Consider the following 24,321-nt stretch of genomic DNA (forward strand, 5'->3'; position numbering starts at 1 on the left):
TTATGATTTTGCTTAATGATAGATGAGCCGCACTTGATAGCATATACTTGACTGTTATGCCATCCTTCCTTTTCTGAGTCTGTGTACATGTGTTCCAGTGCAGTGTTGTGGCTGGATGTAGGTACAGATCAGGTCAGGGCCCCAAGCGTCGCTCTCTATTGAAGATGTTTGTGGAGTTGAGTTGGACATATGAGAAGAGACATGTTGAATAATAGAGTTTATTTTAGATGCATTGGCGATAAAGTAGAATGCATAAAGAGGCCACCTGTCTGTAGGACACTGAAAGCCGAATTAAGATAAACATTCGGCTCTGTGCAGTGTCTGAAAGCCCCCAGGCTGTGAGCAGCATGATATCTTTCATTGAGTACAAGAGTTGCATTTGAACCAGAAACGGAAATGAAAAATTAGATAAATCTTTTGAAAAAGTTTGATAACTCGATCGTGTGAAAATGCACATTTGCATTGCATTTCTTCTCTAGATAGATAGATAGATAGATAGATAGATAGATAGATAGATAGATAGATAGATAGATAGATAGATAGATAGATAGATAGATAGATAGATAGATAGATAGATAGATAGATAGATAGATAGATAGATAGATAGATAGATAGATAGATTAGACAGCATTTTCATGTATGCATAATAATTCTGCTCTCTTTTTGGTCTTGGTTTACTGCAATGTGGGCCATTTTCAGTGACCTGTTTTGTCTAGACATGAGGAAGCTAAAATTCATTGTGTCCTCTTTCAACTCTGGAAACATCTGTTCGAAGGTTTTTCAGACTACTCTCTTAAATATTTATAAGGTTGCATTAAAAAACTCCACATGGACTAAAGTTTTGACCCAGAGAATCTTTGTTTTGTTTTTTTCATTTAACACTTAATTTAATCAAATGTTTTAACGTTTTCATCCTTAAAGATTTTTTTGTATAAGCTCTCTCTGGAGTTCTGTAAAAATCTTTTTATACTGCTGTTTTTCTCTGTAAAAATCATGTTCAAAACTCGGATTTTTATGAGAAAGTCTGTGACAGCTGCTCTGTGGTGACTTTCTCACTTTTACAGTGAGGTCCATAAATACTTCTGCCTCTGTACACCACCAAAGTGGATTTTAAATCAAGATGTGATTGAAGTGCACCATTTCGACTTTCATCCACAGGAGTTGGCATTGCAATAAAAAACAGTGCATTGCCATTTTTAAAGACACTATTTATTTTCAGATGTGCAAATGTAATCGGCTAATTGACAAGGAGTTTCATGGCTAGTTCAATTCAGTTCAATTCAATTTTATTTATATAGCGCCAAATCGCAATAACAGTTGCCTCAAGGCACTTTATATTGCACAGTAGATCGTACAATAATAGATACAGAGAAAAACCCAACAATCATATGACCCCCTATGAGCGAGCACTTTGGCGACAGTGGGAAGGAAAAACTCCCTTTTAACAGGAAGAAACCTCCAGCAGAACCAGGCTCAGGGAGGGGCGGCGATCTGCTGCGACCGGTTGGGGTGAGAGAAGGAACACAAGATAAAGACATGCTGTAGAAGAGAGACAGAGATTAATAACAGTATGATTCAATGCAGAGAGGTCTATTAACACATAGTGAGTGAGAAAGGTGACTGCAAAGGAAAAACTCAATGCATCATGGGAATCCCCGGCAGCCTACGTCTATTGCAGCACAACTAAGGGAGGATTCAGGGTCACCTGGTCCAGCCCTAATTATATGCTTTAGCAAAAAGGAAAGTTTTAAGCCTAATCTTAAAAGTAGAGATAGTATCTGTCTCCCGAATCCAAACTGGAAGCTGGTTCCACAGAAGAGGGGCCTGAAAACTGAAGGCTCTCCCTCCCATTCTACTTTTAAATACTCTAGGAACAACAAGTAGGCCTGCAGAGCGAGAGCGAACTGCTCTAATAGGGTGATATGGTACTACAAGGTCATTAAGAGAAGATGGGGCCTGATTATTTAAGACCTTGTATGTGAGGAGCAGGATTTTGAATTCAACTCTGGATTTAACAGGAAGCCAATGAAGGGAAGCCAAAACAGGAGAAATATGCTCTCTCTTTCTAGTCCCTGTCAGTACTCTTGCTGCAGCATTTTGGATTAGCTGAAGGCTTTTCAGTGATTTTTACGACATCTTGATAATAATGAATTACACTAGTCCAGCCTGGAAGTAATAAATGCATGAACTACTTTTTCAGCATCACTCTGAGACAGGATATTTCTGATTTTAGAGATGTTGCGCAAATGGAAGAACGCAGTCTTACATATTTGTTTAATATGTGTTTAACTGCCATAAATGTAAATTATGTCAGTTTGTTTAATTTATTGTGTTCATTTATGTTATTTATTTTCTTTATTTATTGTTCCTTTTGGGGTAGGAACTAAGGTTCATTCTGTGTTGCACACAGGCCTTTTTAAGTGACGTAAAGGGAAGTAAAAAGCATGTGCAAGAAGCTAAGTTAATAAGTTAACTAAGGCAGAAGAAGGAATAAATAAGCAATTTAAAGTAAAAGAAAGCTGCAAAGAAGAAGAAATTGGGAATTATTTTTGTTAAGTTTTGTTCCTGAAGCGGACTCATTCCCTCACGGTTACGTGCAGCCAGCGAGGTACGTTAACTGTGTTTGTTTATCGCGTATTTGTTAACTTGGGTTTAAATGTTTATTTGTAATATTTATGTTGGTCATTCTGTACTTTTATGTAATAACAGTTTGACGGTGGATTTTATGGTGTTTCTGAGGAGAAGTGTGACAGAAGAATAAATCCATCTGTGAATGAAGAACCGTGGTGTCGTGTATTAACTGGAGGGAGTGATAGTCAAACTCGGACCTGCCCAGACTCGCCCTATCAGCGCAAATTCGACAGCTCATCAAGACGGGAACACAGATAAGCCACTGTTTAGGACACACAGGTTCATAAGGTTTTCATGAAGAAGTCTATAAGCCAGACTCTAAAGTTTTTGGTCTGAAAAGTAACACAAGAGTTGGAAACTAAAAGGAACTGTGTATAGCCTGGCAGCCACGCTGTTTCACGTATATGAATGTGCATTTACGTAAGAGATGTAAATTCATGTTCAGCTGAATAATTATAGTTGGCTCTGAAAGGGCAGAAGTAAACTTTGTACATTTTGACAGAAATTCAGTTTGTATTTATGGTTCAGTGTCTTTTAAGAACTCTGTTAAGTGTACTTACTCTGTAATATTCTACATGTATGGGCTAATTTGAATGAGAGTGACTTCATTTAGTTAAGCTCATTCTTTCAGTATTCACAAATGTTGTTGCAGCTTGCTCTTCTATGCTGCCTGTGTATATCTGTGTCTAAATAATCAAAATGTCACATACAAGTAAAGAAGCTCAGGGTGCAGTAGCTGCTCCGGAAGAAGAGACTGAGTTAGAACAGACAGGTGAATCAAATATCGGGCAAAATATAGCACCACCTGAAGAGCCTCGTAGAAGTGAAAGAGCCCGAACATTAACAGAAAAAGGAAAAGAGTTTCAGAAAGAGCAAATCAAAGGGCTATTGCTTCGCTTTGACAGCAAATATGAACGATGGAAAGCTCTGATTAAGGTAGCTAAAAGATCTGTATTAAAACAGGATCCTAGTGACATCCTACAAGAACACATCACCAGTATTCAAAGGGAATTATCTGAGTTGAACATTGCTTATGATGATTACAGAAGAATTGATCAACCAGCCCATGACATGCGTCGCAAGATGGATAACTGCATCTCGATCACAAAGACTGTAGTACAAAATGCTCAATCTGAAATGCAGGGAACAGCGGAGGAGTTGATTTGGCCAGATAATAGTTCTGTATTCTCATCGTCAGCCTCCAGTGTTTCACTTCCTGCCTCTAATGGTTCTAAAGCTTCTTCTATTCACTCAAACGTATCTTCACTTAGAAGACAAGAAGCTGCTGCCGAGTATGCAGCTACACAGGCTGTACTGCAGATTATGGCTGAACAAGAGGGCCACGAAGAGAAACTGCAAAACCTTGAAGCTGAAGAGAGGTTGATCATTGCAGACCAAGAAGCAGCAGCATTAGCTCGTCGTCTTGAAGGAGAAAGGGAAGAAACTGAACGTAGGCTAGAAAGAGAGAAACAAGAGGCTGCTCTCTTAAAGAAACAGCAAGAAGAGAATGCTGCAAGAAGAAGGTCTGTAGAAAACCTAAAGAGAGAACTTGAGCGTTTGGAAAATTTGAAAAGGCTGAATGCAGCCAAAGCAAGGCTTCAAGTATATGATGAGAGTGAGCTCAGTCCAGCCCAAGGGAATGCTGCACAGAGCCTGGATCTACATAAGGTTATGCAGCCACTCAATCAGGTGAAGACTGAGGACCAGCACTCACAACCACCAAAGGATGCAGTGCTAACACATGTGCTCCACGATAGCACAGGAGAGCTCGTGAAGGTCTTAGCTGAGGCTATATCAGCAAATAGGCTACCCATTCCAGAGCCCACAGTTTTTAGTGGTGATCCACTCAAGTTTAATCATTGGAAGTCATCCTTCCAAACTCTTATTGAAAAGAAAAACATTCCAAGCTCGGAGAAAATATTCTTCCTCCAGAAATATGTTGGAGGAGCAGCTAGAGAGGCATTAGAAGGTTATTTTCTGATTGGTTCAGATACTGCATATGTTGCTGCATGGGAACTCCTCAATGAGCGATACGGCCAGCCTTTTATGATTGCCAAAGCCTGCCGAGACAAATTACATGCCTGGCCAAAGATAGCATCAAGAGAGAGCGCTGACTTAAGGAAATTTGTGGACTTTTTACGCAGTTGTGAATGTGCCATGGCTCACAATGAGAGTCTGCGTATTCTTGATGATGGCATTGAAATCCAAAAACTGACAGCCAAGTTGCCTGATTGGTTAAGCAGCAGATGGAACCGAAAAGCCACACAGTATCAGCTGGAGCATGGAAGGTTCCCAGATTTCAAGTATTTCGTAACTTTCCTGACTTTGGAGGCTAGTATTGCTTGTAACCCTGTTACATCTTACTATGCTTTGCGGCAAGGGGAGCCAGAAAGGACAAGATCTAAACCTCAGAATGTAGTGACCTCTAAGAACCAAGCAGCAAATGCAAGGATTTTTACAACTAACACCACTGAGAAGAGCATAAGCACATGTATGTTTTGTAAGAAAACAGGGCATGTCTTGCACAAGTGACGTAGACTAACTGCAAGGCCAGTTGCTGACAGAGTGAAGTTCATACAAGGTGAGAAACTGTGCTTTGGCTGTTTGAGTCCTGGCCATCAATCCAAGCATTGCAGCAACCGGATGGTCTGCGACACCTGCTCAAAGCGCCACCCCACATGCTTACATGAGGGTCGCTCAAAGCAAAAGGAAAATGACGAGACAAGTTGCAGTAAAGAAAGAAAGCCACAATCGCCGCAAGACACCACTCACGAAACCACATCCAATAGAGTTGTGCATGATGGTAACAGTGCTCAGACTTCAGCAATAGTTCCTGTTTATGCATCAATGCCAAGTGATTCAAACAAAGAAGTCCTTGTCTATGCTCTGTTAGATTCACAAAGTGATTCTTCATTCATTCTTGAAGAAGTGGTAGATGCTCTTGATGTTAATGCAGAGCCAGTCAAGTTGAAGCTGTCTACAATGTCTTCCAAGGAGACAATTGTACCATGCAAAAGACTCAAAGGTCTACAAATAAGAGGGTTATCTTCTTCTAAGAAGATCACAGTGCCAACGGTCTACACTCGTGAATTCATACCTGCCAATCGTACACACATTCCAACACCAGAGACTGCAAAGGCATGGCCTCATTTAGAGCATCTTGCGGAACACATTGCCCCGCCGAAGAAATGTGAAATCGGTCTTCTTATCGGGTATAACTGTCCACAAGCACTAATGCCTAGAGAAGTTGTATGTGGTGAGGACAACCAGCCCTTCGCACAGAAAACTGACGTAGGCTGGAGCATAGTGAGCTATGGTGATCCAGGTGAACACTACAGTGATGCAATAGGAGTAAGTCACCGCATCATTGTAAAGCAAGTGACCCCTGAACCCAAAGTAACAAGTAAGTTGAAGAGCGAAGTTCATTATGTTTGCAAAACAAGAATTAAGGAGATGACTGCTCCAGAAGACATACTTAAGGTGCTGGAATCTGACTTCAGTGAAAGGCTTGGAGAAGAGACAAATCTCTCGCAAGAAGATCTCCGGTTTTTGACTAAAATGAAAGAAGAAATTAAGCACAAAGAAGACGGACATCTTGAAATGCCTCTGCCTTTTAAACAGAGCAGGCCAGAGCTACCAAATAACAAGCCAAGTGCTGTTCAACGCCTCATGTGCTTGGAAAAGAAGCTCAAGAGAGACCAGAAATATCGGAGAGACTACATGAACTTCATGGAAGACATTATCAGTCGTGGTGAAGCAGAAAAGGTCCCAGAAAAAGAGCTTGATAAACGATCAGCTTGGTATATTCCCCACCATGGCGTATAGCACCCTCAAAAGCCAGAGAAACTGCGAGTGGTCTTTGATTGCTCGGCAAGATTTCAAGACATGTCATTGAATGACTACCTTCTTACAGGGCCAGAGCTCACAAACACCTTGGTGGGAGTTCTTTGTAGATTTCGAAAGGGCCCAGTCGCTATTATGTGTGATGTGGAACGAATGTTTCATCAATTCCATGTAAAGCCTGAAGACCAAGACTACTTGAGGTTCTTATGGTGGGAGAATGGTGATCTTGAGTCTCCGCCATCAGTTTTTCGGATGAAAGTCCATTTGTTTGGAGCAGCTTCCTCACCTGGCTGTGCCAATTTTGGACTTAAACATCTAGCCACAGAAGGTCAAGATCGATTTAACCAAAGCACTGTCAAGTTCATCCGAAGAAATTTTTATGTTGATGATGGACTGGTGAGTGTAAGGTCTGATGCTGAGGCAATCAAGCTGATCAAGGAAGCAAGAGAGCTTTGCAGCACAGGCAAGCTTAGACTACACAAGTTCATTTCTAACAGCAAGAAGGTATTGGAGTCAATACCAAAGGAAGAGTGTGCAGACAGTGTCAAAGAACTGGACGTAGATTTAGGGGAGCCACTCCTAGAAAGAGCACTGGGCGTGCAATGGTGCGTATCCTCTGATGACTTTCAGTTCAGAGTAACTGTCAAGAAACACCCAATGACGAGAAGGGGAGTGCTATCCACAGTAGCTTCCATCTACGATCCTTTGGGTTTCGTAGCACCGTTTGTTTTGCGTGGGAAGTTGATCTTGCAACAGTTGAGTCGAGAGAAAGCTAGTTGGGATGAACCACTTTCAGAGGAGTGCAGATCACAGTGGCAGTCATGGTTACAAGATCTCCATAACTTGTGTCAAGTAAAGATTAAGAGGTGCTACATACCAGCAAGCTTCATAGATGTCAAGCAGTACGAGTTACATCACTTCTCAGATGCTAGCTTCACAGGTTATGGGGAGTGCACTTATCTAAGAGCAGTGGACTCTAATGGCAGCGTACACTGCTCACTTGTCATGGGGAAAGCACGTGTTGCCCCCACTAAGGTCACAACAGTTCCAAGGCTTGAGCTGTCTGCAGCAGTGGTTGCTGCGAAGATGGGTGCCATCTTAAAACATGAGCTCGAAATAGACAACCTTAAGGAATATTATTGGACTGATTCAAAGGTTGTTCTCGGGTACATTAATAATGATGCCAGACGCTTTCATGTTTTCGTGGCAAATAGGATCCAGAGAATCAAAGCCACCACAGATGTCAACCAGTGGTATCATGTGCAGTCCGAAGACAATCCGGCGGACCATGCTTCGAGAGGGTTATCGGCAGATCGGCTCGTTGCTTCAAATTGGTTCACTGGCCCAGACTTTCTGTGGGAAAGGGAGCTACCCACAAGAGATGCTAAGGTGGGAGAGGTTAGTGATACTGATCCAGAACTTCGAAGGGCTCAGGTGCTCAACACCAGCGCAAGGATAAATAGAACATTGTTGGACCGCCTGACTAAGTTTTCTGACTGGAAAAGAGTTGTTAAGGCTATTGCTTGTCTTAAACGTCATGCTAAGCAAGTTAAGGGTCTTAGTCCCAAACTCAATGGAAGTACAAGTGTTGAGGAAAGACAACAAGCTGAACTTTTCCTAATCAGATTGGTCCAAACAGAAGTATTCAGCAGTGAAATCAAGAATTTACAGCAATCCAAGGACGTAAAATCCAAAGACAAAGCAAACAAGCTATGCAAATTAAGTCCATTTTTGGATGAGCAGGGTGTGCTGAGAGTAGACGGACGCTTAACAAGAAGTGATCTTCATACACATGTTAAACATCCTGCTATTCTGCCAAAAACAAGTCACGTGTCTTCTTTATTGATCAAGCATTATCATGAGAAAGTACAGCATCAAGGAAGAGGTATGACTGTAAATGAGTTGCGATCTAATGGGATATGGGTCATTGGATGCACCAGTGCAGTTGCCTCACATATCTTTAAGTGCGTCACATGCAGAAAGTATAGAAGGAACATACAAGATCCAAAAATGGCAGACTTGCCAGAGGACAGAATGGAAATGACCCCTCCATTCACATATTGTGGCATGGATTGCTTTGGACCATTCTATGTGAGGGATGCAAGAAAGGAACTGAAGAAGTATGGTCTTCTCTTCACTTGTATGTGTTGCAGAGCTGTACATATCGAAATGCTTGATGACCTCAGTTCAGATGCCTTCATCAATGCATTGCGCGTATTCATTGCAATACGTGGGAATGTAAGGCAGTTGAGATGTGATCAAGGTACCAACTTTGTGGGTGCAAAAAGAGAGTTCATGGACTCAATGAAGAACTGGGATCATGAGCAGGTGAAGGAATATGGCTGTGAGTTTGTAATGAATCCCCCATCATCAAGCCATATGGGAGGAATTTGGGAGAGGCAAATAAGGACAATCAGAAGTGTTCTAACAGCAATTCTTGATCAGTCTGCTAAAAGACTTGACACCGCCTCACTTAGGACTTTTTTGTATGAAGTGATGGCTATTATAAATAGCAGACCGCTGACAACAGAGCACCTGAATGATCCAACAAGTCTTGAACCGCTCACACCAAATCACATTCTTCTGATGAAGTCTAACATCATATTGCCACCTCCGGGTCAGTTCGTGAGTCAAGATTTATACCTGCGTAAGAGATGGCGTCAGGTGCAGTTCTTGGCGAATGAGTTTTGGACAAGGTGGAGGAGGGAGTACCTTCTTAATCTCCAGCAAAGACAGATATGGCATGGGGATAAAAGGAACACCAATGTCAATGACATTGTTATTCTTCAAGAGGACAGTGCTCCGCGAAATCACTGGAGACTAGCAAGAGTCACGGAGGTGTACCCCAGCTCTGATGGAAGGGTCAGAAAGGTAAAGCTGTTGGTTAGTGACTCAACTTTGGACAAACAGGGAAAACGCACAACTAGGCCAGTTTATCTTGAAAGGCCAGTGCAAAAAATAGTACTACTTGTTGAAGCAGAATAAGCATGTGTTAAACTAAATGCTTATAACTTGAAGATGCAAATCTGTGAAGAAATCTCAAGTTGAGATTTGGTGGGAGTTTAACTGCCATAAATGTAAATTATGTCAGTTTGTTTAATTTATTGTGTTCATTTATGTTATTTATTTTCTTTATTTATTGTTCCTTTTGGGGTAGGAACTAAGGTTCATTCTGTGTTGCACACAGGCCTTTTTAAGTGACGTAAAGGGAAGTAAAAAGCATGTGCAAGAAGCTAAGTTAATAAGTTAACTAAGGCAGAAGAAGGAATAAATAAGCAGTTTAAAGTAAAAGAAAGCTGCAAAGAAGAAGAAATTGGGAATTATTTTTGTTAAGTTTTGTTCCTGAAGCGGACTCATTCCCTCACGGTTACGTGCAGCCAGCGAGGTACGTTAACTGTGTTTGTTTATCGCGTATTTGTTAACTTGGGTTTAAATGTTTATTTGTAATATTTATGTTGGTCATTCTGTACTTTTATGTAATAACAGTTTGACGGTGGATTTTATGGTGTTTCTGAGGAGAAGTGTGACAGAAGAATAAATCCATCTGTGAATGAAGAACCGTGGTGTCGTGTATTAACTGGAGGGAGTGATAATGTGCATTGAAGGACATATCCTGGTCAAAAATGACTCCAAGGTTCCTCACAGCGTTACTGGAGGCCGAGGTAATGCCATCCAGAGTAAGAATCTGGTTAGACACCATATTTCTAAGCTTTTCAGGGCCAAGTACAATAACCTCAGTTTTATCTGAATTAGGAAGCAGAAGGTTAGTGGCCGTCCAGGTCTTTATGTCTTTAAGACATTCCTGCAGTTTAACTAATTGGTGTGTGTTACCTGGCTTCATGGATAGATAGACCTGGGTGTCATCTGCATAGCAGTGAAAATGTATACTATGTCTTCTAATGATACTGCCTAAGGGAAGCATGTATAATGTAAACAGAATTAGTCCTAGGACTGAACCCTGTGGAACTCCATAATTGACCTTAGTGCGTGAAGAGGACTCTCCATTTACATGCACAAATTGGAGTCTATTAGATAGATATGATACAAACCACTGCAGCGCAGTACCTGAAATACCTACAGCGTGCTCTAACCGCGCTACTAGAATATTATGGTCAACAGTATTGAACACTGCACTAGAGCAGGGCGATATGACCAAAAATATTTATCACGATATACATTTGAAAATTTGCGATAACGATATAACTGACGATATAATTGACACTAGACAAAATACTTTACAACTCCACAACTTTATTAGTGCAAAAAAAACCCATCAATGTATTTTCACTTAAACAAGCAGCTGTTTTTTATTTGCATTAAAGTTATATAAAAATGTAACTGTGCAAATGCAAATTCCTTGCTGACAGTTTAACCAAAAGGCATTTCCAGTGAAAACCATAACCCTAACCATGTAGACTATCCACAAAACTTAACCCTCCTGTTATGTTGGTTTCCAGGAACACTAATTATGTTCCTGGGTCAATTTGACCTGGGGCATGTTTACTCATCCAAAAGTGTCAGAAACACTGGCATTGATTATTTTACAGTTTTGTTTTATAATTTAGATTTTTTTTTTTTTTCTCTGTAGTGATGCAGATGACATATGACATCTCTTCTGTTCTGGGTGAATCTGACCCGCAACATAACAGGAGGGTTAAAAAGAGGTTATATACACACACAATACGGTAATATTATGTTGAAGCACAGTACGTATCACTCCGTGAGGCTCCTGCCTATGATAGCCGTAATGCTCCGACAATCCATCAAGCATTGCGGGTTCGTAGCTTAGCAAAGTCGTACTGAAACATTTGACAGATTTTTGAGCGCCGTGTACATAAAATCATTTCGAGGTCAGTAAACACAACCAGAATTCATACATAAGGCACACGGGATTATAAGGGGCACTGTCGATTTTCAGAAAAATCAAAGGATTGATTTTAAGTGTGAGTTTGTCAACCTAAAACAAATGGGATGTTACAGTTAAAGCCTGGCAAAGGATCTCAAGGGAGGAAACACAGCATTTGTTTCCTCTCTTAAAGATGACAGTCTGCACTTTAGCCACATCTTTATTGTTTGAATTAAAATCCACTGTGGATGATGTGTACATATAATGTAAGGAAGAGCAGCACAGCAAATCCTGATGTCAGACTGTCCTCATCATTTCTTTATGTTACCTACATGGCTGCGGGACGAGTAGCTGTTAAGTGTGTCACTAGCAGTATGTCTGCCCTGGGTGTGAACTCACTGCTCAGCCGGCTTTTAAATTTGTATGTTTTCTACATTTGTAGGGTCCCTCAAACAGCAGGAAAAGTACAAGTAGTACACAATATAATGTTTGTGTTCAAGCAACACCACTATGGCTGCTTTTCTCTCGGCCTGACATTAAAATTCACCTTTGTTTGTCGAAGCTGTGACGAGAGTGCAGGAAGGAATCACGTCACACCTTCGGCCTCAAACAGCTTCTAAGAGACACACTGAGAAAAAGCAAGAAAACGAGAAAAAGATTAAAATAATATAAATACCTGCCCTTCAACACTCAATTAGTCAGCATTTGTGAAATTAATGTTAAATTTAAAATGTCACCACCACATTTCAAGTTTGAGTTTTTTACCCCTCTGGCATGGTGCGATATTCTTATTAATAGTCCGTAGAGAGGATTGGTATATATTTTTTATGAAAATATGCATATGTAATTAAAACGCATGTCAAGTTGATTTTGTGGATAATTAATTACAGCAACAGATGGTAATGTAGCTGAAATCTTCAAATAGGAACGAGTCCAACATGTAATTTGCCTCAAAGCAAACATAAAGTCTAACAGCAATTTTATGTCTTGCCTATTTGGTGGACACTTTATTACATATGTGCACCTCATGTCGTTGTCGTGAGCTTATAATGGAAAAACATTATGTAAGAAGCGAGAGTCGGTGTGACTCAGCGGGAAAGAGCTCAGTGTTATCACCCCCAAGAGTTTAATAAATACGGAGTTCAATAAAACATAGAGGTCAATAACTGTAACTACTGTATATTGCTTTGCTGAAAGCACTATCCATTAAGTAGAAAATATTTGCACAGAGTAGGTAAGATACGGTTTATAAGCCATCGCAGCAGCAATGTATGCAGTTACGTTGCCCGGTTGGAATTTCACCGTCTCCCAAATGAGCTGGCTTCACCTTAAAAAGCAGCTGTTTTCGGTTTGAGAGGAAACCCTTTAGATTTCCAGTCTGTAAATGTGTTTTTTTCCCTTTTATATAAGATCTGACATATCATTGTTTCATATCATATCACAGATTTTTTCGATGCCGAGGTTTAATTGCATGACCCGCAGCTTTTTTATATATGGTACAGCCCAGCATCTGATTTCACCTACTGCGACACTACAGTAAAGGCATGTCAGTTAGATTTCCATTACATTTTATTGACTCTTCCTGGCAGCGATGGAGAATTTAACTTATTTGTTCAATCTTAACTATCAAAACATGCACAGCAATCTCCACAAGCACGGGAAGCTTTTTCAGAAAACAAAAGCTGTTGTAGACCCAAAAACTACTTTGATTTTTTTGAGGAGACACACATCACAGCATAGGCGCAGTGGTGATATGTGCAGGCCCTCCGGCTATGCTGTAACTACAGCTTCAGCTGTAATAAACAATGCGGTGGCACCTCCGAAGGCTTTCACGAATGACTTCCTGTTTTGAAATCTTGAGTTATCTCATTATCTTAATGTGTCTGATTTCACTTTAAGTCTGATGTAGCCTGCAGCTGCGCTGTGTGTGTGTGTCTGCGTGTGTGCTTCTTGTGTGCAAAAACATTTTTGCCCATGTATCATGCATGTGAGATTGTGTATTTGCATCTCATTTTAGTTAAGTGGTCCCTGGCATCAAACCAGTGTGCACTCTTCCCTCATTTATTACATTTTACAACATGTGTTGGAACCTGATGTTATTCTAAAAACCTGAGTAATGAACACTTGACTTGCACAGATGCCTTTATAAACGATGAGAAACACGCCTCTAAGATGTGTGTCCCTCTTACTCTCTCTGTCTCTCTCGTGTCTTTGCAGGGGAAGAGGAATAAGCCCGGGATGGAGGCTGCCAGCTCTCCAGATTCAGTGAGAGGTCGAGGGGAAAATAAAGCCATCAAGTAGGTGTCAGGGAGGGAGTAGATGGGGCACGTGGGAATAATGTATGATGTGGTGATAGTATCACATTTAAACAGCTATTTGTGATTGCAAACTAATCTTGTAGCTCTGTGCGTGGACTCAAATGCTTTCCCTGAAATTATGCCCTAAAGATAGTGAGCATTTATCATATATATATATATATATATATATATATATATATATACGATGTGTGACGCTGCTACTGTGCCCATAAAAAAAAAACTACCTGATTTAAATTTGTCCTTGGGCAGCTCTGGACCACTTCCAACATTGCTGCTATTTTTAGATCACTCTTTGAAAATCATGTTCTGACCTCCTGGTCTGCTGATGTAAATCAAAGGCTGCATTATGGTAAATGGTCTTTACCTTATATTTAAACCCCTCCCCAATTTTTTGACATAGCAACAGCCTGCTCACCGTTTGCTCTAGTTGGAATAAATAGAAATAAGCACACTAAGCTAATTGTTAAGATTAGGATATCGACAGCTATGAATATACTTCTGCCCCTGTTTCAAATATAATTAAGCATTATTGAATACAAGAGGGTGACGCTAACAACTTGCCACAAATCTATTAGCTTTTTTGAGCTATTTCCTTTGACGTTTTTATTCTGAGTGCATACCTGACTTGTTTTTTTTTTGGTGTTTTAAATTCATACTGACTTTTCTCCCTTGCCTCCTTATCTCCTTTGTTTTGTTTCCTCATCATTGACAGCGTGATAAAACACACAGGTCACGTCCTTCCATCCTCCTCCTTTCTGAGCGTTTTGACCTACTTTTCATGATACTGGGTGACCATAAACTTGTAGTCATCCTGTAGCCAAATTCATGTTAAATTTATTTTAAAAGTATTTAAAAAGAGTATTTTTCTTTTTAGATTTTCTTTTTAATTTATTTATCAACATTTCTCGAGATCTGCTTTGTTTTCTCTTCTTTATATATGTCTGTGATTGTTTACTGCTCTCACCTGTCTCACCTTTTGCTTTCTCTCTGGCTACAGCGATCTAGACAGAGACTTTTGGAATAACAATGACAGCAGCAATGTCCAACAGAGGTGGAGCTCCTACCCACCCAAGGAGTTCCTCTTAAACATGTCTCCCTATGCACCCTACGGAGACCCCCGCCTCACGCCCAAGTGAGTCTCATTCATGTCTGGTAAGGGACTCCTCTGTCTGGGCAGGGCTGTAATGAACAGGGGCTTCTGTACAACGCTGTAGGAGTGGTCAACATAATAAAATCTTTTGCTCTTTGAGGTCATAGGTATGAGACAAATAGCACAAAAATATTCCAAATCAAAGGCTGATCAATACACAACTCAGAGCAGTGAAAAGATCACATTTAATAGCCTAAAGCATAGGTGTCAAACTCTGGCCCGTGGGCCAAATTTGGCCCGCAGCCTAATTACATTTGTCCCGCGAAGCCATACCAAATTACTATTAGAGCTGGCCTACTGGTATTATACAGCTAATATATATATTGTTTAGTATTAAGCTTTGCTTGTTCCATATTCAGTTTTTCATCAAAACTTGTTTGAGTCCATAAGAAAAGATTCATTCTTATATCTAGAGGAAGACGTTAGCCTGCGACTTTGTTCCAGTTTTGAATTTTGGCCCACTGTGTATTTGAGTTTGACACCCCTGGCCTAAAGGGAAACAGAAAGCCTGATTTTGTAACGCTGTCAGATCACATATCTTTTAAATGGAATTCTCCCCTCTTCCCCGGTAATCCTCATGTTTTTGCATTCAGGCATGTCCACAGTGAGGTGGTGTTTAGTATGCACTGCTGGCCATACAGCAGCTGATAGAGATGTGCAGCACCATCCCTTAATATCTGTGATTCCTTGGGCTGCGCTGACACTAACTAAAATTATGCACAATTTCCAAACTGCTGCTTTCAGACAGAAAGGCTGCAGTTGTATAGGAGTTTGAGCCCTGTGTCTTTAAAACAATACAGAAGAGTAAACTGGGGAAGCAACAGTATAGTTTGCTCTTAAATCACATACAGCGTGTACAAATGAATGTCTTTGATAGCTCCACTGCTTACAGCCCTGCTAACTTCACCTGGGTAGACCCTCCCTACCTCTCACCTGCAGCCCATGGACTGTTACCATGGAGACGGACAACCCTCAGAGAAAAGATCCCACTGTTTAACAAAACTTTTCCCCATTCCCCACTCAACGCCAAATATTAAAATCTTCTTTTCAGGATTGTGTAATAAATAACCAACATCCACAGAGGGTTGAACGTAGTGCACTAAGAAAATGAGTTTTTCAGTTTTTGTCAGGATTACTTTGACATTCAGAGAAGTACAGTGGGGCAAAAAAGTATTTAGTCAGCCACCGATTGTGCAAGTTCCCCCACTTAAAATGATGACAGAGGTCAGTAATTTGCACCAGAGGTACACTTCAACTGTGAGAGACAGAATGTGAAAAAAAAAATCCATGAATTCACATGGTAGGATTTGTAAAGAATTTATTCGTAAATCAGGGTGGAAAATAAGTATTTGGTCACCTCAAACAAGGAAAATCTCTGGCTCTCACAGACCTGTAACGTCTTCTGTAAGAAGCTTTTCTGTCCCCCACTCGTTACCTGTATGAATGGCACCTGTTTGAACTCATCATCTGTATAAAAGACACCTGTCCACAGCCTCAAACAGTCAGACTCCAAACTCCGCCATGGCCAAGACCAAAGAGCTTTCGAAGGACACCAGGAAAAGTATTGTAGACCTGCACCAGACTGGGAAGAGTGAATCTACAATAGGCAAGCAGCTTGGTGTGAAAAAATCAACTGTGGGAGCAATCATCAGAAAATGGAAGACATACAAGACCACTGATAATCTCCCTCGATCTGGGGCTCCACGCAAGATCTCATCCCGTGGGGTCAAAATGATCATGAGAACGGTGAGCAAAGATCCCAGAACCACACGGGGGGACCTGGTGAATGACCTGCAGAGAGCTGGGACCAAAGTAACAAAGGTCACCATCAGTAACACACTACAACGGCAGGGAATCAAATCCCGCAGTGCCAGACGTGTTCCGCTGCTGAAGCCAGTGCATGTCCAGGCCCGTCTGAAGTTTGCCAGAGAGCACATGGATGATACAGCAGAGGATTGGGAGAATGTCATGTGGTCAGATGAAACCAAAGTAGAACTTTTTGGTATAAACTCAACTCGTCGTGTTTGGAGGAAGAAGAATACTGAGTTGCATCCCAAGAACACCATACCTACTGTGAAGCATGGGGGTGGAAACATCATGCTATGGGGCTGTTTTTCTGCCAAGGGGACAGGACGACTGATCCGTGTTAAGGACAGAATGAATGGGGCCATGTATCGTGAGATTTTGAGCCAAAACCTCCTTCCATCAGTGAGAACTTTGAAGATGAAACGAGGCTGGGTCTTCCAACATGACAATGATCCAAAACACACCGCCCGGGCAACAAAGGAGTGGCTCCGTAAGAAGCATTTGAAAGTCCTGGAGTGGCCTAGCCAGTCTCCAGACCTCAACCCCATAGAAAATCTGTGGCGGGAGTTGAAAGTCCGTGTTGCTCGGCGACAGCCCCAAAACATCACTGCTCTCGAGAAGATCTGCATGGAGGAATGGGCCAAAATACCAGCTACTGTGTGTGCAAACCTGGTAAAGACCTATAGTAAACGTTTGACCTCTGTTATTGCCAACAAAGGTTATGTTACAAAGTATTGAGTTGTATTTTTGTTATTGACCAAATACTTATTTTCCACCCTGATTTACGAATAAATTCTTTACAAATCCTACCATGTGGATTCATGGATTTTTTTTTTTCACATTCTGTCTCTCACAGTTGAAGTGTACCTCTGGTGCAAATTACTGACCTCTGTCATCATTTTAGGTGGGGGAACTTGCACAATCAGTGGCTGACTAAATACTTTTTTGCCCCACTGTATGATTATTTGCTTTCTGGCTGACATGACATGATACTACTCATGTAGTATGTTTTATTAAGAGCTAAAGCTTCTTTTTTCAAACTGAGAATGAACTAAGGGGCTGCACCAGAATCCAGTAAAAAATAAATAAATAAGGGAGGATTACTTTGGAGTGTAGCATGCAAAATAGTAAATCCCCTTTAAATATAAATCTGCAGTCAAGATGTGGTCAGATTAGCTTGAGTTCAGAGGTCTGAAGAAAAAGTGACTTCTTCAGCAAAACATGTAATAGGCACACCGGTCCAGTTTGTCCATTTCATGCTTTGCCTCTCCAAAACGTGAACATGCAGAAGTTGTATTGTGCATGCAGAAGTTGAATTACCAGCGGAGATGATGTATGAAGTTCATTTCAGGGTGCCTAATTGCCAGAAACGATTAAGCTGTGCGGCTAATATGTATTTACATGTAAATGCGTTCATAATGTCTAATAAAATGCTTTCCTGTGATTATTTTCATGTGGGCTTGAAATAAAATGTTTCCCTCTGTTGTTACTGCAACTTCTGCATGTGTATCTGTTTCACATTTTGGAGAGGCAAAGCGTGAAATGGACGCAGTGGACCAGCATGACCAGCATGTAATATCTGTAATATCGGGTTGTAATGTTGGTCCAGGATCAACATTGCATCTGACCAATCACGTTGTTGTGATGTCATAACTTTGGAATGTGGAGCAAAAAGAAAAAAGAAGCTTTTGTTAATATAAAACCCTCTTCATGAAAAAAAATTATTAACATTTCCAGTGTTTTCTTTATTAATTTGAACAGTGTAATAAATATATTATCAAGTTAGGTTTCCTAGCCAGATTTATGTTACTGATATTAGTATGCCAGTGATAGTTTTTAATAGCGTTAGCTATTTTTTTGGCTAATGCTAAGACATTGTGACTCGTCAGTTGCTATGTTGATTCTGGACTACAATTGTTATGATGATAGGAGGATAGTAACAACACCAATTCGTTGATATTATGCTCAGTTTTTCCACTGAAGAAGAAGTGAAAAGCTATACCCAAATGAACAAACCAAACTGTATCGGATTTCCTTATCTTGATTATTGAACATGCACCAAATAAAGAGGCAGCTTCATTAATGTAAATGCAGAAGGCTTACAACAATGGGTGAACTGGTTACACTAAAAAAACGGGAAAAGTTCTTTAAACAGTTAATTCCAAATGTTGCAAAACTGCTCAAATGCAGTCCAATGCCCAGGTCAGCTCGACCCAGCAGAGCAGCTTTTCAGTTATTGAAGACAAAACTGACCCAGAAGCAAGCAGCAACTGAAAGTAGCAGCAGTTAAGGCCTGGAAGAGCATCTCAAGGGATGAATGGGTTCTTTCATCTAATTACTGAAAACAATCCTTATATTTAAATAATGTTAGCTTGTAGCTTGAAAATGAGTAACTGTGTGTAAACATGGCTGCAATTCCTGAACAGTTAATTCTAAATTTTTGTTACAAATCTTGAATGAAAAGTGAAAGTTCACACTTTCAGTATTATATTCAATATCTGAGGGTGGTACTTTCTTCTTTCCACCAGAAAACAAATAATTGTATTTCTCAAAATGTCCATCTGTTCCTTTAATGACGTGGTTTTTGGTCTGACTTTTTTCACTGTTTTGTTTTGGGGGGTTTTGTGAGTGTAAAGTTACGTGTTTTTACCCCCACTCCCCTTTCTCCTTCACTCTTTCTGTGTTTTCTGCTTGTTGTCACTACTCGTACTATCACTCATAGTACTTTGAGTGCTTTAAGCCTCCCCGATAGCCCTCCTGAGTCTAGTCTACTAAGCCTTATTCCAAAAATAGTGACACTGTATCCTTGGTGTACAGTGCAACGTCTGTTTCATATCAACCTCCATTCCATCATTTAGATGCACCTCACACAGTCACTGAGGCATTAAGTGAACCTGTTCTTTCTTATTTTCTCTAATTATAACTCACTTGACTCTTTCAAAACCACCGGGCGCTCAGTTATTTGGTGTCTGTGCAGTGATGCTGAAATTATTTTTAAATTCAGCGAACAGCAGTGATTATAGCTTTTGTTGTGATTGCATTTCATTCTGTTATTGACAAGATTAATTCTGTGTGGCATTTGATAAGATAGTAATGGTGAGCTTTCTGAATAGGGTGATAGTGGATCACTGAGCTATTTCATAGTCCTTACTGTGGCGATTCCTTTGTACAAAGCAAGTTTGTTTAGCAGCTTTCAAAGGTGTCTTTCTGAGGTAAATCGAAAATTACTGTTTGGAAACAGTTCAGACAAATTATATCTAAAAGCAAGGAAAAAAGGGATCAAGTCACGAAAAAGAACATGTTATTCAAGTAATGATATTCAAGTTGTGATTAATTATATCACATTCATCATTGCAAAAACAATCATTCACTTAACTGTCAGCCTACACTTAATGCTTGAATGTCGTTGTGGACGCCCTCCTGTTGTTCACCTGTGTGTCGTGTGATTTGTCCTCAATCAAAAGGTCCCGTACTGATCTCAGCGTTCTGTCTGTACTCGTCTCTGTGACGTCCGAGTCCAGGTCAGCTGGGGTTGGGTTTGTGGCATGCTGAGAAGAAAAGAGGACACTTTATATTGAAATGCTTTTTTTTTATTTCAATGGGAATATTTGCAAATTAAGTGAAATATTTTATGCAAATGCATAAAAGTGCTGCAGGCGAGTTCTTGTGAACAGACTATAGCATTCTGTTTTCATACCCTGCAGTCTTAAAATGTGAAAATGACGCATTTGCATCATTTCTCGGCTGTTATGCCTGCCTCCGAGAGCCAGCGGCTTGGTCACTGCTGTGTACATGTATGAGTGAAATGGGCAGAATGTCGGGTTCTTGTGGTCCTTTTCTTACCTTAAACTAGGATATATAGTGGACTGAGCAGCTACAATAACAAAAGTTTTCTGAATATCACTCCACACTTAGTGAGAATCTGTGTAAATTCGACATTAAGAAGTTGCTTTAATAACATATTTTACAATGAACAGAGTAAGCTTTTGTGCAGCTTTGAACTGAATTATTGTAAATATGTTTTGCCCCCTTTTAGTCCCCAAAGAGTGAGATGACTGTCCTCTCCAATTTAGTCAAAGCATTGGTGACGAGCAGCTGCTCTTCCAAGTTTTTGTTATTCACTGGACACTTGTGGCTAGACTGAGTGCCTGTGAAGTGTCTTAGTCATCGATTTGACTAACTCATAACACTTTTGCTCTCCGGCTCTGTGCGTCTGTCTCTCGTCTATCTCTCTCTTTTTTGTTTTGTTTGTACCTTCTCGTGGGTCTGTCTGTCCGTGTTTTCCTTGTCTACGACCCACCCCACCGTTCCACCCAGTGGGGCTGTGGATAAGGGTGGGCAGGGTGGTGCTGGACCCTCACCGGGGGCCAGTGACAGCGGGGGTGGTGCTTGCTCTGGGACTGGGGCAGGGCCCAGTCGCAGCGACAGCGTGCGGAGCATGGTGACGGGGGGCAGCAAGGCCGGGCGCTGGCAGACGGTCCAGAGCCACATGCATGCCGGAGGCCTGCGGTTTAGCAAGTGAGTGGCGCATGGTGACATGGGGCACGCATGAGGGGCTACAGTGGGCACAACAGCAGCATGGTGTGGCAATCAAGGAAGTGAGTCTGTAAAAATATCATGGATGGAGTAGTTGCATGTACTCTTTTTTTTTGTTCTTTTTACACATTTGAAACCCTGTGCAGGTGAAGACAATGTAAAGCAGGCTTTAAAGAGAAGATGCTTTGCAGAATGCACCTGCTATGCATGAGTAACCGTTTAAACCTCTTGGCTACAGAGAGGTTCCTCACTCATAAACAAATGCCATTTTTATGTCAGCTGCCAACCAAGTGATGTTGCAGACAAAGCAAATTCACGCAGCCGTACTGTTCCTCTGCATGCTCCAATTTGCTGAAGGCTGTAACAGTTTCAAGAATTTCAGACAAAACAGATGCTCTCTGAAGATCTTCAGAAACGACATGTTCATTCATCTGAAGTAACAGCTTTTTAAACTCTGAGTGGGTTGCTGGATAAACAGCAGGAGAGCAGTTTTATCCGGGCTAGTGATACGAATGAACCTTCTGTTAGTAACTGCTGGATGAATATGATAAGATGATACTGTAAACAACATCATTCAATAACGGTGCTGCGTAGTGGGAGGAGGTAGTAAAAGTTACCCAAAGTTTGAGCAGTTTATTGCTTGCATTGACATGAAACTCCCTTTAATTAATCAGGGCAAAAGTCTGAAAACTGGATTCTTTTTTTGCTAAAGAGTCAGTGTGAGTAAACTGTAAATACATACAGTAAATACAAACACAAGGATGTTATCTCTCAGAAACCAAAGGGAAATACGTATACGTAAAGACTAGGGCCAAGTTACAGGATGGCCCCAGTCTTCATTTTGCGTTAACCAAAACAGTCCCAAGTTTCTAAAACTTTGAAGTAGAAATACAAAATAGACTCAGGATAGCTATTTGTTAGCTATAACCTTTCTGTGTGACCTTTACACATTCTTCCACTCATCCCAGGCCCCACTGTGACCCTTCTTTGGATAAGTGGTTAAGAAAATGAACGGATGGAATTAACAGCTGCCCTCATTGTGTGGCATTAAAAAACGCACACAAGCTTAATGTAACAGCTTCGTTGCAGAGATAAAGATTTATGATTTGGTGTCATTTCTAGTGATGTGCGATACCACTGATTTCCTTTCCGATCCGACACCAAGTAAAATTCAGGGTGGTATCGACGATACTGATCCGATACCGATACTTTGTACAAAAACGTATTTCAGTTATTGTATCTCAAATTATAGCGTCATAATGATTACAGGACATCGGATTACTTGTTCTTATCGTTTAATAATGCACAGTTAACATATAGAAATAAGAAAACTGAAGTTGTGCGCTATTTGAACACGTTGCCTGCCTGCAGCACTAAAGGACTCTGTGAGAGACGTCTGTCTCGCCCTAGCAGCACCTGTCCCTGTCCTCCTCTTCAGTTCGCCTCAACATAAGCTCATCATATTCTGTGATATGATTTACTCTGAAGTGCTTGATGAGGTTAGTAGTGTTGCCACAACACCTCACTTTCTCGCCACATGTATTGCAAACTACGTCTCAACCGTTTTTGTGGAAGTAAAATATGTCTGCACATGACTCCATTTACGCTCAGCCATTGTTGTGAGTGTGCACTTTGCACATGACTATGACAGGCGAAAGACTAAGTAGTTCCTTCCAATGTAGACAATCCAAATGATACAGATTCTTTCCACTCTGTTCCTGTTAATGATAACCTACAAATTTACCCTAAATTACTAAAATATCGATATTTTAATATGAGTATCGATTCTGGAACATAAATGACTGGTATCGGAGGAATCGATATTTCAGTATCGATCCGCACATCACTAGTCATTACTATACAGTGCTATGACAAAGTTTTTGCCCCTTTCCTGATTTCTTCCTTTTATTTTTTTATTATGGCATATTTGACACACTTACAAATTTCAGATAGTCAAAGAAATTTTAATTTTAGACAAAGATAACCAGAGTAAAAACAAAATTCATGTTAAGGGAAAAATGCTATCCAAGCCAGCCTGACCCTCTATGAAAAAATAATTGCCACCTAAACCTAATAACTGGTTGTGCCCCTCTCAGTAATCAATAGAGCATTTGCAATAACTGACAATGAGTCTATTATATCCCTGTGGAGGACTTTTGGCCAACCCTTCTTTGCAGAATTGTTTGTAATCCAGCCACACTGGAGGGTTTTCCAACGGTCATACCAAAGCATCATAATCAGATTTAAGTCCAGATTTTGAGTAGGACACTGACAACTTGACTTATACTGCCACATAAGCCAAGTGTCCTTGAGCTTCAGAGCATGAACTAACAGCTGACAATTGTGCTTCAGGGTTTTCTGGCAGAGAGCAGAATTCACATTTCCATCAAGAATGTCGTCCAAGTCCCGAAGCAGCAAAGCACACAAGCACACTATCACCACCATGTTTGATTGTTGATATGATGTTCTTTAGATGCTCTGTTAGTTTTACATCAGCCGTAACGGGATTCAAACCATCCAAAACGTTCAGCTTTTGTTGTGTCAGTTCACAGAATATTTTCCTTAAATTTTTTGGCCAATGTGAGACAAGCTTTTTGCTCAGCAGTGGTTATCACCTTTGAACTCTTGCTTGGGTGCCATTTCTGCTCTGTCTCTTTGTGAATCATGAATTATGACCTTAAGTGAGGCCTGCAGTACTGCACTTTGGTGTTCTGGGTTTTTTGCGATGAGTCCTGGATGAGTCGTTGATGCACTCTTGGAGTAATTTTGGTAAGCCAGCCACTCCTGGGAAAGTTCACCACTGTTGCAAGCCTTGCACCTCCATTTGTGGATAATGGCTCTCACTGTGGTCCACTGGATTCCTAAAGCCTTAGAAAAGGCTTTGTAACCCTTTTCAGACTGATAGATGTCAATGACTTTGACATCTTGAGTTTTTTTTGGTCGTGTCAGACAGGTTTAAGTGATATCTTGGGGGCGGTTACTTTTTCACACAGGGCTAGGTAGGTTTGGACCCCTTTTTTTACCTTAGTAAACGAAATCACTATTTTAAAACTGCAAATTTGATGACGTGAAATATGTAAGTGTGAGAAAACATTTAAAAAAGAAATGCATGTTATCCAACAATGTAAATCATCACAAATAGTGCTTTCTAAACTACAATTAAGTGAATTTTTGCAATTATAATTTGTCAA

The 24,321-nt window shown here is 40.7% G+C and overlaps 1 protein-coding gene across 5 annotated transcripts in view; it reads left to right on the forward strand.

Annotated features, from left to right (window-relative positions):
- syt7b (synaptotagmin VIIb) overlaps positions 1-24,321 on the forward strand; it is a 133,834-nt gene that overhangs the window by 57,080 nt on the left and 52,433 nt on the right. For 2 of the 5 annotated variants that reach the window (XM_080884073.1, XM_080884076.1), the window contains exons 3-4: positions 13,538-13,617; positions 14,636-14,770. In XM_080884073.1, coding sequence (XP_080740199.1) covers positions 13,538-13,617; positions 14,636-14,770 — 215 coding nt within the window. Of the gene's footprint in view, positions 1-2,412; positions 2,609-2,709; positions 10,137-13,537; positions 13,618-14,635; positions 14,771-24,321 lie in introns of those variants that run through there. The other 3 variants (XM_080884075.1, XM_080884077.1, XM_080884074.1) reach the window with 3 other exon arrangements.

This window comes from Rhamphochromis sp. 'chilingali' (genome assembly GCF_963969265.1).
Source record: "Rhamphochromis sp. 'chilingali' genome assembly, chromosome: 6".
NCBI classification, from domain to species: domain Eukaryota; kingdom Metazoa; phylum Chordata; class Actinopteri; order Cichliformes; family Cichlidae; genus Rhamphochromis; species Rhamphochromis sp. 'chilingali'.